This window comes from Fundulus heteroclitus, chromosome 22, assembly GCF_011125445.2.
Source record: "Fundulus heteroclitus isolate FHET01 chromosome 22, MU-UCD_Fhet_4.1, whole genome shotgun sequence".
Taxonomy (NCBI): domain Eukaryota; kingdom Metazoa; phylum Chordata; class Actinopteri; order Cyprinodontiformes; family Fundulidae; genus Fundulus; species Fundulus heteroclitus.
The window spans coordinates 39,350,042-39,363,881 of NC_046382.1; the positions used below are offsets into that span (position 1 = coordinate 39,350,042).

A 13,840-nucleotide genomic window follows, 5' to 3' on the forward strand; every position below is an offset into this window, starting at 1 on the left:
GCCGAATGGTTTCAGGAAGGCTGTAGGGAGGATATCGAGACAGCAGGAGGAGGAGCTTAACTGATTTATAATTTCTTCTAAGCTTTTATAGTTGAGTAGTTGAAATGTAGTCATTTTCTTTGCATTTTTGTTTGAGCAGAACATTGGTACTGAATATCAAGCCAAATTAGCTTGGCTTGATTTTTAGTTATTGCATTATAAATTAATTAACAACTTCCTGACAACAAAACTTTATCTGATAAACCTAATCAGTTCCAGCATTTTTTCAGAGCAAAGCACGATAAGGTGCTACTATTCTTTTCTTTTACAAAGCGAAAGGTTTGAATGATGCACTGATTGTAGTACATGAGGAATCGGCCAAAAAGGTCTTGCATTCTGAGACACGCCGTTTATTTAGGCAACGCCTTAAGAAAGGCTGCATGTCTTCCTGTTTTGTTAAAAACCTTTCCAAAAGTACAATAGTGGGTTCCATATGTTTTAGCCTTCGTCTGACACAATATAATTAAAGTGCCACAGAGGTGGAGAGCGCAGGAGCTTACCATGAGGCTGTTTGCAAACACTTCATTACACCGCTGTCACGCGGCACAGAATCTCCCAGACAGCAGCAGTAAAGGCTTTATTGGCTGAATCTGATAATGAGCGTACCTCTGGCACAACATAATGAAGTCGTGATATACGGGTTCTGTGCATTTTCCTGCAGGACAGTGTAATTGCACAAGCTCGGGCAGCCAGTGTCACAATAATTAAGAGCATGTAAAGTGCATCGGTCGGGGCAACAAAACCAGAAGAACCTTTTTCAGATGAAAAGAAGAAATCAGATTACACCCCTCTGCGACGCGAGGTCTAATTATTCCACTTCCTCTAACATGATTATCTCTTGACCTTTCATCATGAGGTCAGCTCTGCGTCTGTGCAAGGTTAGGGTCAAACTAATCAGTTTGTCGGTCAGTGACTTTAGTCTTTTAGTGTATTCGGCCGTAGCGTCAGAGAGGATCGTGATTGAACCAGTTTGATTAAATAACATCTGAGAAAGAGCCTTGACTCATAACATCTACACGTAAATTATTAACAAAAGTCAAGTTGCATCATATAAACTCAAACACTCATTCTCTTCCATTTCTTTTAATTGATGCTTGGGGAGAAATTAATGAAGAGCTGTGTACTCTCCGCAGAGGGTTTCTTGGGAAGCACATTTTCTTCCTGTGTCTCATTATCAAGAATATGTATAAGTCGGAACACAACTCTCATCTGACTCATTTGTTTAAAGCAATAATTATTTCAGGAAGGACTATCCTTGCAGTCACATCCATTTTATAATCCCACAGTTGAGATAGTTAGGAAAGGAAGCTTCGTATATTTGCCTTTGCAAGCAGTGTTGCAGGCAAACTTTTCTAATGTGAACTAAAACTAAATCAGCGGACAGAGGAAAGAAGATGTGCAGGTTTTTCAGGAAGCAGACTTTAATAGCTTCAGGTATTTGGAAATAATCTTTACAGACTTTTAAATGCTAGTTCTTTTCACTGCGGTTGCAATTTAAAAAAAAAAATTGTATTGAAAAACTATGCTAACTTAATGTTAAGTTGCTACCATGAATGCATTCTTTTCTTGACAGAAAAATCAAAAATGTGTTTTACTGGGCCTAAACTAGGCCTGGGCATGGTATCAAGATACAGTCGTATGAATTAAACGTTCAGTCCTTTTATAAGGAACTGTGGATATATATTCATGTTTAATCTGTTTTATTTATTTCTCTCTGGAAACTAAACAAAAGATAGCTTAACCCTTTGGCTTAAATAACCGTGACTGCATTCTGAGGGAAGTTTCCCCCACTTCTTACTTTAAGCTCTGAAATGATTGAGAGGTTTCTGCAGCCTGTTTCAAGTCAGCCAGCAGCATCTCAAGAAGGTTAAAATCTGGACTTTGACCCTTTGGAGGACTTTCTATTCCTTAATTCTCAGCAGGTCCGTGGTGGATTTACCGCTATGTTTTGGGTTGCTATTTTACAGGGTCCGGTCCTGTTACAGTTTTAACTTTTTTCATTACATTTTTACAGAAGGTCTCCTATTTTCCCCAAGCACCTCAATATATATATTTTTTTACATATTTTATTATGAAAATTCAATAAAACATATCTGCAGCTATATACAGTGAGAATAAAGAAAAGCAAAACAAATTAATTTTATTTACAAAGAGAGAAACATATTTCAACATAATATGAAAACATTCAGTTAACAAAAGATTCTATGGTGTACAGCGAAAAAACCTTAATTAAAAAACATATATTTGTAAACTCAAAAAAATCCATCTGATAAATTAAATTTCAGAAAGTCCAGTGTTCAAAGCATTTACAGCGCTTAAGAGGTCCAAAAATGTTTTTAATGTGATGTTTTGAGTTCTCCTGCAATGTTCTTGAAGGAGTCTATAAAACAGCTTCCAACGGTGCAATGATTCATTCTCATAAAGCTGATAGTTCCTGCAGATGTATATGGAGTGTCAGGCGAATGAGAGGATGGTATTACTTAGGAAATGCAGATGGTCGCTCATTTGTCTTTGTGTTTTTTTTAATCAAAAATGTCCTATCTAATCCTACTATTCCTCAATAATTTTAACAGGAGTGCTATGATGGTTCTTTGCTGGTTTACATATACATGTTTTCTTTTCCTTTTAGACTCATCTGTCCAAAGAGCATTATTTCAGAAGTCCCTTTCTAATGCTCGTATATGCATCAAACTGGGCCTAAATCTTGTGTACGTCACTCTCTGCACAAAGGCGGTGATCCTTAAATAAAACTTGACGTCAGAATGTGGGTCCCTCACGCAAACTCTCAACCATGCATACGTTCGATTTGGAGAGAGAAACTGGCAACGCAGATGGTGAAGTGGCGACGTTCAGTTTTACTTTATGTCATAGATCGGCTTTGTCATAAGGACCGCAGTGTTGTTCATGTTTGCGCTGGTTAGCCATAACTGTACATCAAATTAATAAAAGGGCCCATCACTCAGCTTAAATCTTAAATCAAAGGCCGCACATGTCTTCAGGGTTTCCTACCATCACGTCTCTCCCCGATGATCACCAGGGTGATGTATACCACAGATTACCGGATTAATGTGCTAAGGTGTAAGGCAATCACACTGATTGCTGTAAACATTTATATACTGTGGTGACATGTGTAATGCTGCGCAGTGGATGCCTTGGCACTGCTGGAAGACCTGGCAAAGGAGGGAACTAGGATTTCAGGGATCAAAGATTTCCTGGCTGATAGCCATTTTGAACGACAATAAATGTTTTCACACTTATTCTTGACCAGTTCTTTCCTTTTATTTTTTACACATTTTACAAAAAGTTTTAAAAGAGATTTTCTTCAAGTAGTAACCGTTTGGTTGATTAAGTAGGTGTTCAGCAGTGATGGTTTTAAAAACAGCAACAATTTTCCATCATACTGTTTGTATGGTTTAATGTCCTTTTTTATGACAGCAAACATAAAAAAGAGGGGTTTTTAAAATGTCCCTAAAAAGGGGGGAGGAACTGAGAGTGGGAAATGTTGTGAAAAACTGACAGACGGTGACATGTGCATGGCTCAGAGGAGTTTTGCTGTTCTCAAATGCATTACTTATGGTTCCCACTTTGCTACCAATGAAGGTTCATTACTTCAATGAAAACAGGGAGGCTTTGAAATATATCATTTCTCTATCCTTTTTGTTTCTCATTCTCTTTTAGGAGGCGCAGGGAGAAACTCCAGGCGCACCTGAAGGAAAGTCGCATTTTGAAAAACTACACGGCTAATTCCACCAATCCTCTAGAAGCCAAGATGAGGGTCCCAAACGGCAACCTGCAAATGCATGAGGTGATTTGCCTTTTCCATCGCTGTCTTTTTCCAGAAAGGTGCTGTTTTATGATCCCCACAGTCATTTAAGATTATAGTTTCAGTGAGGTAAATTAAAAATGGAAACAGTAAAACAAATACAGAAGTCATCAGAAGTCGTTGTATTTCTGGTGGTGAGATTCTGATTAGTTTGCATCCCTTATTTTACTTAACAAGTGATGGCAGAAAGTTGCTGTTTGTTTTCTAAAAACAATGAAGGCACATCCGTGTTTATTATTTTGACTTGAGTCAACCTATTTAACATGGTCTTCAGAGCTCACATGATTCACATAAATAGGATTATTTAGCAGCCACCCCTGTTAGAGTGTGCATTAAAGGGGGAAAGGGAGAAAAACATTGGGGAAAAACACCATTATTAGCATAAAGAAGTGGAGATGGTGGACAAAATGTCTTACTACTAAAGCATACATGCATGGGTAGGATCAGTATGTGTTAAAAAACATCAATATTTAGTATAAAATATAATACTAATAATATATAATATTTAATATTTGTTTCATTTATTAAAATATATAATTTGTGTTCAGTCTGAAATTGATTTATAAATATTTCTATCTGTCTGAAGAGTAAATTATCTTTGAACTGCACCCTGTGACCAAGGGGAATATATTATGAAAATGCATTTATCTTCTAACATCAACACTTCAATTTTAAACTGGATGAATATATTGCATCTAGTCATTAAGAGACTAAACAATCTGTCATGATATATCACGATTATTTAACTAGCTGGACACAGACAAACTAGTTAAATGGAATTGTAAGAGAATTAACATTCTGATTTATTTAGCTAATAAGGATTTTTGTTTTTTTTTCTCAAATAGTCTCCTTTTCTCTACATATCTGACTTAACTTTAGTGAAGGTTTGGAGAGGGGGCATTAGAAGAATAATCTCCCCGACATAATTTTTTTAAAAAGTGATATCTTACACATGGGATTGTTCTCAGGAAAGCTTTCATCCACACAAAGCCAGCCAAACACACAACTGAGCGTTGTTTTAAACATCCAAAATGCATAGGGGCAGTGTACTGTAAAGCTAAAACTTATGTCAGCCAATCAGAACCCTTCAAAACAATGGCGATGATGAATGCCATTGTGCCTCTTATTGGGGGGGAATTGGTGGAAACAGATTTTTTATATAATTCATATGCGATGAGGGACCTTTTCAACACCTTGTTGAATCCATTTAATGAAGAATTAAGGCCATTGTGAAGGCAAATAGGGGTCCAACATTCTACTAGGCAGGCGAACCTGATAAAGTGACCGGTCACTAACAGGTATTGGAAATTGAGTTGAATCAGGAACTCTGATATGAACTGTTTAAAAATGCATCAATTCAAAAACATGTTTCTAGCTTTTTGCCCTCTGAAACACATTTAATGTGTTGTCATGAAACACATAAAGCACCTCACTTTTATATAGTTGGGTTTTCAAATGTACGCACACAGGATATTCTAGCTTTGATACACCAAAAAGCTTATTCTTTCTGTTTAAATGTCCTGAAGAGGTCTGTATAAAGTAGGCACAACATCCATCTATAAAAGCCTTTTTCATTTTTGCAGAACTGGGGGTGTGTTGCAGGGTTATGACTTAGAAGTCAAAGGGCCAAAATGAATCCATAGAGCCATAGAGTTTCTCTACCTGCATTTTGAAGCATCATATTTCAACTAATCTTGTGAAATTTGCTGAAGTTGGTGGAATTTTGTAGCAGTGTAATGTCTGGTGCCCTACAGAAGTGTTTCCTAATTTACACCTTTGGTTTAGCAGGAAACAAAACATATGTCTGCTCCAATGTCCCACATATTCTGGTCAGTGATCTAGTGATCTGCCATCCAGTTATTTGTCTAGGTATCAACACTGTTTGGCCTATGCAGACCAAATTTGAGAATTGTTTCTTGTCAAGTGAAGAGAAATAGCTAAGGGAGTAAGAATTGATTTCAGTGCCACTACAGACATTTTATGTCCTCAAGCAGAAGACATGCCAAACACATTTAATCATCATCACAAAATGCAGAATCTCCCTGTAGTTTCTGTCAGCTTGTGATATGTCAGTATCCCCTTATTTCATCCTGGCCACTTGTGCCAGGCTAATTTGTCTGTGGCAGAGCAGTCATCGGGTGGTTCAGCAGCTCAGCACTGACTGATGAAATCCTTCATCATCTTCTTACTGATTTGGTGGCATGGGTGGATCTGGGTGGATTTTACGAATCTGTTATAAAATATCCCTGAAGAATCTACAACTTAATGACTTCATTGGACCAATGGTACAAATCCTCTGAGGTCCTAATGAAGAACAATGAAAGAAAGAGTGTTGACTGTGGGCCTATGTTCAACAACTGTCAGTTGGTAATTGCTCTGAATTTTTTATACTACATTTGAGATTTTGTTTGAATCATATATATATATATATATATATATATATATATATATATATATATATATATATATATATATATATATATATATCAAAAATACAGTATATTTCTTATAGGGGAGTCCCGATACCATTTTTTTCCAGACCAAGTACAAGCACTTAAGTTTAGATATTTGCTTATTCCAAGTACCGATACGATGTACTTAATAAATCGGTACTTATAGATTATACATAACTTAATAATATTATTGACCACTGAAAACGAATGGCCATCAAGGGCGGTGAATTTAGTTAGAGCTTCAGTTATCTTCTCTACTTCTTTTTCTTTTGGAGGGTCAGCAAATAACCTCTAGGTGTATAGCACCACTACCTGGTATAGAGTGGTATCTAGCCTTTGAGTTGCAGTGTAGCCCAGCCCAGGAGGAAAATTGGCATTGGTTCCTTTTACAAGTACAAGTGTGAGTACATGACACTAGTATTGGGCCCAATACCAGTAGTGGTATCGGGACACCACTACTGGGTGGGTTACATTTGGCCTAACACCCTTTGCATGCTTTCAATGAATTTTGGTGATATGGATCATCTTAGATCCAGGTTTCCTAAACCGTATTTGATTTTAGCAACACAGAGCAAAACCCTTTACTGTTTTAAAAAACAGGATGAAGGTATCCAAAATGACAAACGGTGCTGTCAACAACCTGTGTTTATTTCAGTCTAGTTTAGGGGCTTAGGTATTAAAACAGAGCACATCTATTTGAGCAAGAAACCAAACAAGTAGGGATACAACCATTTAATACACCACAGAAGAGGACTTTGGCTACATTAGCTAGGTGGAAGATAAAGACACAAGTAAAAAGCTGGTGTCATTTCTTTAAATCTTAGGTCTAAAAAGCATGGAGTTGCGAAATCATAAGAAATGCTGTTTGTGTATGAGTTATAATGCCAGCCTAAACATCTTAGAATCCTGCATATAATAAACCGCAGCTGGTATAGACCATTAAGGTGACATTGTACCATATAAAAAGTTTAAAACCCCTCCATGAAGCAACAGGTCACTGAATCAAAAATGCCCGAGTGGAGCAGGAGTCCACGTACCCTGTCAATTTCAATGCTGGGCAGACAGAATGTAAAGCAAAGGGACATTCTTGCCCGAGGCTCTGCTCCCGAGTTTCTGTTGCAGAGTGTCAGATGTATGAGATAGAGTGTGGAGCAGGGCTTGAAAGTAATCTGGAGAATCTGGTGTTTGTGTGGACCCAACGTCGGAGTGCCTTCTCATATTACCCTCAAACTGAAGGGTCTGTCAAGGACAAACATTTTTCTCAAATATACACAGTGAATACCAAAATAGTATTATTTAGTCCTGATGCGTGCCGAAAAATTAAAGTCGACATCTTTTTGATCTGGAACACCTGATGAATAATGGAGTTGTTTTAATGGTTCTCAGGACAGCGCTTAAACAACACATCAATGAATCTTCTGTACTTGAAAAATATACCATCTCAATTTAGACAAAGAAATAAAGAAATTTGGATGCAGAGCCTTATGATAAAGGCAACTTAAAAAGAAGACAACACCCGATCTCAGTTGTGCACAGCTGAGATCGGGTGTTCTGCTTCTCGTTGTTGAGGGGGCGTAATTCAAAGGGCTATTGGAGGAACAATGTTTGTGTGTTGTTTGGGATTTTATTTTATTTAAGGATGATTTTTTATATTTTTATTTATTGTCTATTATATAATGACATGACATAAAAAGAACCAGTATAAAAATCCCCTATTTATTTTGGTTAACAGATGGTGATGTGTTGGGTTGGCTTTTTGAAAAAGAAATGTTTATGTTGGCCAAATTTATAAAGCATGGGTGGTTAGACAAACGGTGCTTTATCCTGCCTAACATAATGTTTTTGTATTGTTAATGTATGGCTACTTCTTACCCCTTAATTCTACATCCTCTGCTCCTGTACCTGTCTGCTCCGTTCCAGACCGTCTCCATGAGTCCGTGAAAAGCAATGCCTTCTACATCCGCGGTTATTCCGTAAAGCCCTGCTCCAAAGTTTCTTGGATCCCGAGGAGAGCATGTGCATTCATCGCATGGGTGGCACCAGGGGGGTAGCTTGGAGTTTCTACGGCAACACCAAAATTTGGCCTAGCAACTGCTTAGCAACCCCAAAATGTTTTCTATGGAAACCGAAAATACACCGTAGTACATTAGTAATGGGTTAATTTCAATTTGAAATATAAAGATTGCTCAACACAGTCATTAATTAACTTTATAAATGACTGTGTCATGAAAACAATCCTTGTATTCTTAGACCTTAGACAAATCTTGCGACGTCATGTGAGGGAGGATAACGTAAATCAGTAAAGCGGTAAACTTGTAGGATAACGGTGAGTTTGGAAATGGAGAAGTTTCTCGTTCGGCCAGTAACTCCTGTCTGTCATACAGCAACTGTTAAGTTACAGCGATGAAATAATTCTGGCCCCACCAATGAATCATCTTCATTACAAGCAGAAGGCAAATCTATCTGGAGAGGATTACCACATTTCAGATTAAATGTTGAAATGACAAATCTGCTTCCTTCCTTGTTTCGAGCAAAAACTGTGGTTTGCATCCAATATTTAAATAAAACAGTTAATTTTATTGACAATATTTTTAAAAAATGTATTGAATTTGTGGTTAACAATCTCTATTTACACCAATTAACTTTGACAAACCGGAGGATGCTGATGTTCTATTTCCTGTTTGCTGAAACAGGCCGGCTTGACCCGGCCGGGTTGTTCTGTAATTTGACGATGAACGATGGAGAGCGAGTCCGCTGATGGTGAGGTTCGGATTAGTCACAGAGAATGTAGAACCGTTCTCACTAACAACGTAGTCGCTCCGCTGGTGGAACGTGCACGTATGTGAAAGGAATGGAGCAGGGATGTGGAATATGGGGGTTGGTGTCATATAATACTGCATGGCCTGAGTACATCGTGTGCATGACACTTGAATAAAAATTTATTTTCGTATAAATTTTATTTATTTTATTTATTGTATACATTATCTTTGTGAGAAAATGTTATTCTTACAAATCTGTTATAAGAAAATACTTTTTAGGCTTTTTATTTAAGATAAAAACTGCATCTAGATTGAGGGCTGGGAATTGTACACCATGAGCATAGAGATGTCCAAGACTCGTAGCATTCCAAAATTAATTTTGTTCAGCATCAACAGATTGCCATGTTATCGCAGCCCAATTACTATTTATACAAAGGCAGAAACTGGAATCTTACCACCTTCATCAGAATATTGCACATCTGCCTTTCACGTTGATTCCTTAGAATATGCTACCATAAAATCGGAGCTTTACTCGTCTGAATACAAAATGCAATAATGTGTAGCAAGACTGTCAAGGATTTTTGGGATGTGTAGCACAAGAATCAAAATTCTGAGACACACACCACATGGACCGCGGAACGCATTTCAAATTGGTCGGGCCCATCAGGCAATACTCAATACCACTACCCATCACATACGCACGCGCCCGCATACACATAAAACACCAGCATCCCCTTGATCACGCAACTGATTTGCGTCACATGACACAAGACAAGCCAATCCATTTTTAGACACCAGAATGTATTGCTTTCTCATAGGCTGTGGTCCCTGAGCATGATAAATGTGTCTGCCATGTTATAATTAAAATCGGCACCTAATTTTTATTTAACTTTTTTTCTGACGTTCCAGCATACACGCCCCGGATTTATTTCCACTTACAATCATATTTAATACAGCTAACACAATATTTACAGAATAAAAATACTTTAAAAAGAAAAGTCATACTCACCCCTGCTCTAAATATTCCCGAAAAAGTGTCCCTGTCTGTCATTATGCTGGATGAAGTCCCTGGCTATCCTCAAAGCATCCACTATGGTCAAAAGATCCCTGTGTGTGTGGGCGCACATCAAGCTATTTAGTTTTTTCTGGGTCATTGTTGATCTCAGATAGGTCTTGATACGACGGAGGGACGAGAAACACCTCTCAGCACTTGCAGTGGACACAGCCTTAAAGCTAGCTAAGCTAACGAAGCAAACGAAGTAGCGGTCATAAGCAGCGCAGAGGTGGGAAAACTTTTGTTTACATCACATGAGACAATCAGCCAATACATTTTTAGATGGGATGATTTATCGCTTTCTCATTGAAGAATGATGCTGCTGCCATAGACTACTGTGCATTTGAAAAAAATAGCTATTGAATATTTTAATTTTATTTATATATATTATTTTACATGTTTGATCATCAAAAGTAGGTAGGGCCGCGGCCCTACTGGCCCTACCCGTTCCACGGTCCATGACACACCATATATACACCCATTCACACCCTGACGGTGGTGAGCTATGTTAGTACCCACAGCTGCCCTGGGCCAGACTGACAGAAGCAAGGCTGCCATGCATCTGTGCCACCGGGCCCCCTGACCACCGCCAACAGGCAATTCGGGTGAAGTGTCTTGCCCAAGGACACGACTGAGTGTGGGGTTGAACAGCCACTGGTTCCCTAGCTCCTGCACCACTCTCGCCCCATCCAGAATCTAGAGTATTTAACTTTAATGCGTAGACCATTAGGTATCACAAACTAAAAAAATGACATTGCTAAAATCTGTTGGCACCTCTCAACCAGACAGAGAAACTCAACTTAGTTGTATGCACTTCATTCCAATAACCTGAACTATGCAAAATGAAGGGGCTTGATAAATAATAATATTTCCCAAAATGTAAAACCCTATATTTAAACTCCAAGACATGGCAAGATCAGAAACAACATGTCACAGCACCTGAGGTATCCCATAAGTAAAACAATGAAAGGACTGAGAAAAATGCTGCATGGGGTAGGTTCTGAGCTACAACCACTTTCAGAAAATATCTTCCACCTTTTTCTCGGTCCTTCCTGGATCCTGTGTACATAAACACTGAAGATGGCCTCCAGTGAAATAATGCTGGGTTTCTATGTCGAACAGATACAGATCTAAATTTTTGAGCCTGTGACACTAATGAGGATCTATCTTGCATTTCAATGGTGTAAGAAGATAAACTGCCTTAGGTAAATAACACTCCAACATTGCCTTCCCATGCATCTGAGCTGCAGCTCTCAGAACCAGAATCACCGTCAGCTTTATTTGTCAGGTATGTGTTTACATTGGAGGGATTTGACTCTGGATTGTACAATGCTCAAGATGGGCTTACTTATACAATATTATACAGCATATAAAATAATAAAATATGAACAGTAGGAGCCGCTCTGAAATAGAGAATCATGAATAAATAACTCATACGTTGTAGCCAGTAAACAGGTAGCTGACACTGAGTCAGAGTCAGCTGTTCTTTAGAGTGATGGCTTGTGGGAAGAAACTGTTCCTGAGGCTGTTGGTTTTGGCGTACTGTGCTCTGTAGCGCCTACCAGAGGGTAGAGGATGGAACATGTTGTGACTGGGGTGAGACAAGTCCGCAGTGATATTTCCTGCCTGTTTCCTGACTTTTGAAATGTTCAGGTCCTGAATGGAGGACGGGTTAGAACCAATGATCTTTTCTGCAGCCCTAACTGTCCATTGCAGTCTGGCCTTGTCCTTTTGGCTGGCAGATCCAAACCAGACAGCGATGGATGACCAGAGGACAAACTGGATGATGGCTGTGTAGAAGAGGCTCAGCAGAGGTTGAGCTTTCTAAGCTGGCACAGGAAGTACATCCTCAGCCTTCTTAATGATGGTGACCCTTTGGAATCCAACTTTATGTCCTGGAATATAGAGTGGATTAATAATATGAATTTTCACAGCCCTGCAGTGTTGATTCACTTTGTTATAAAGTTTTGGAGTTTGACTTGGTCTATATAACTGAAATCTGCTCTTTGAGCGGCCACTGTCTGACTATTAAATTTCTGTACAATGCAGATAAGGTATAGATTATTGATTACCACTTCATTAAATCTAAACTATACTTCTGAACATGTTAATTTTATTGTTAAAGTAAACAAATTTTATATGTGCTATTATTGTACCAAATTTGTCTCAAAACCTATTCTGGTCTCATGGCAGCTAATTTGGCATACGTACTCCACGGATGTCGGTTGATGCATGTTCTACACCTCAAAGACTTTCTAATAGAACCAAATTCCTGCCTTCTAGTGGTCAGAGTCATGCCAAGTCATTTCTAGTCTAGTACGGCACAGAAAGCCTACAATTGTATCTCTTGTATGTCCTACATTCAAATTCATAATCTCAACTTAATTTATTTTTAACCAAACAAAGTCAGCCGGGAATTCATTTGCAAAGGTTACTGCAAAAACATTTAAGATAAGATCTTTCTTCTTTTTGCTTCTATAGCTGCACATTTATTGACTCTGCAGTACACAGTGTTGAGAAAAACAAAGCTCATCATTTGTGTGTCAAGTTTGCTTTTTTTTTATATGTATTTATTTTCTAACGTTAAAGGAACTTATATGCAAATGAATCACATTTGTTTGTCTGGAGCATCACAGTGAGTAAACAAGATTTTCTTTTCCCTGCAGACAGACTTTTACCTAAATGTCCAACGACAGGGTTTTAAGAGTTGGAACCAATGCATGAAAAAAGTCATGCAGAGCCAGCTGCATTTTTTTTAAAGGTTATAGCAAATGCTTTTATATGAGATACTAGTTTCCTTTTACATTGCTAACCATGTCATCTGGATTCTGACTTCTGAGACCACCCTCTAGTAGATAAACACTCCCAGATCATTCGAATCATGAAAAGAGGCAGCTGAATGTCACAGCAATTTCAGACTATAAAGTAACAAGCTCCTCTGATGAGCACTGCAGGGCTTTTTGTTGGAGGTATTTGATTAGGCAATGAATAAAAGAGCAGCGCTGAGCAAGTCACTTGTTTTCTATCAATCAAATTATACTACTTAGGCAAGAATTCTTCATGTGTTTAAACCTGGCTAAGCTCAGGGTTGTTTGTGTTTAGCTCTAATGGCTCTCAAAAATATGCACACCCTGGTATGTACCAGATATTATGATCATTATAAATCATTGGGAAGAGTCTATCATAATGTCCCATATGAAACATTTTAGTTCACTCCATCTTGCTGAAGTTCTCGACTCTTTTAAGATTGTCAGGACGTCTCATGCCGACAGTCAAGTGACCCCTAAGATTGTTCCTCTCATGCACTCATTCCTATGTCCGATATATGCTTGGTCTCACTGAGATGCTTCGAAATCAATCTGGATTCTTCAGTATTTAGAAGACATCGGTAGGCTTTGAGGCCTAGCTTCCTGGCATTTATTTATTTGAAAATGATGTCACTGCACTGCAAAAACGGATCTAAAAATAAGAAAAATTTTCTTAAAATTAGTGTTTTTGTCCTAGATTTGATCAGGTAAATAAGATTATCTGCCAATGGAATGAGTATTTTCACCCCTAAAATAAGATAATTAGATATGCCTCACTTAAAATAAGATGATGGAGATGAATTGTTCTTATTTCAAGTGTAAAAATCTTACTCCATTGGCAGATCATCTTACTTACCTGCTCAAATCAAGGACAGATATACTTATTTCAAGACAATATTACTTAT

At 38.1% G+C, this 13,840-nt stretch overlaps 1 protein-coding gene across 1 annotated transcript in view; it reads left to right on the forward strand.

The window, feature by feature from the left end:
* LOC105933360 (pro-neuregulin-3, membrane-bound isoform) overlaps positions 1-13,840 on the forward strand; it is a 258,376-nt gene that overhangs the window by 213,590 nt on the left and 30,946 nt on the right. Inside the window, exon 7 of the mRNA XM_036126084.1 lies at positions 3,718-3,844. Within this exon, the coding sequence (XP_035981977.1) occupies positions 3,718-3,844 (127 nt within the window). The remainder of the gene's footprint in view (positions 1-3,717; positions 3,845-13,840) is intronic.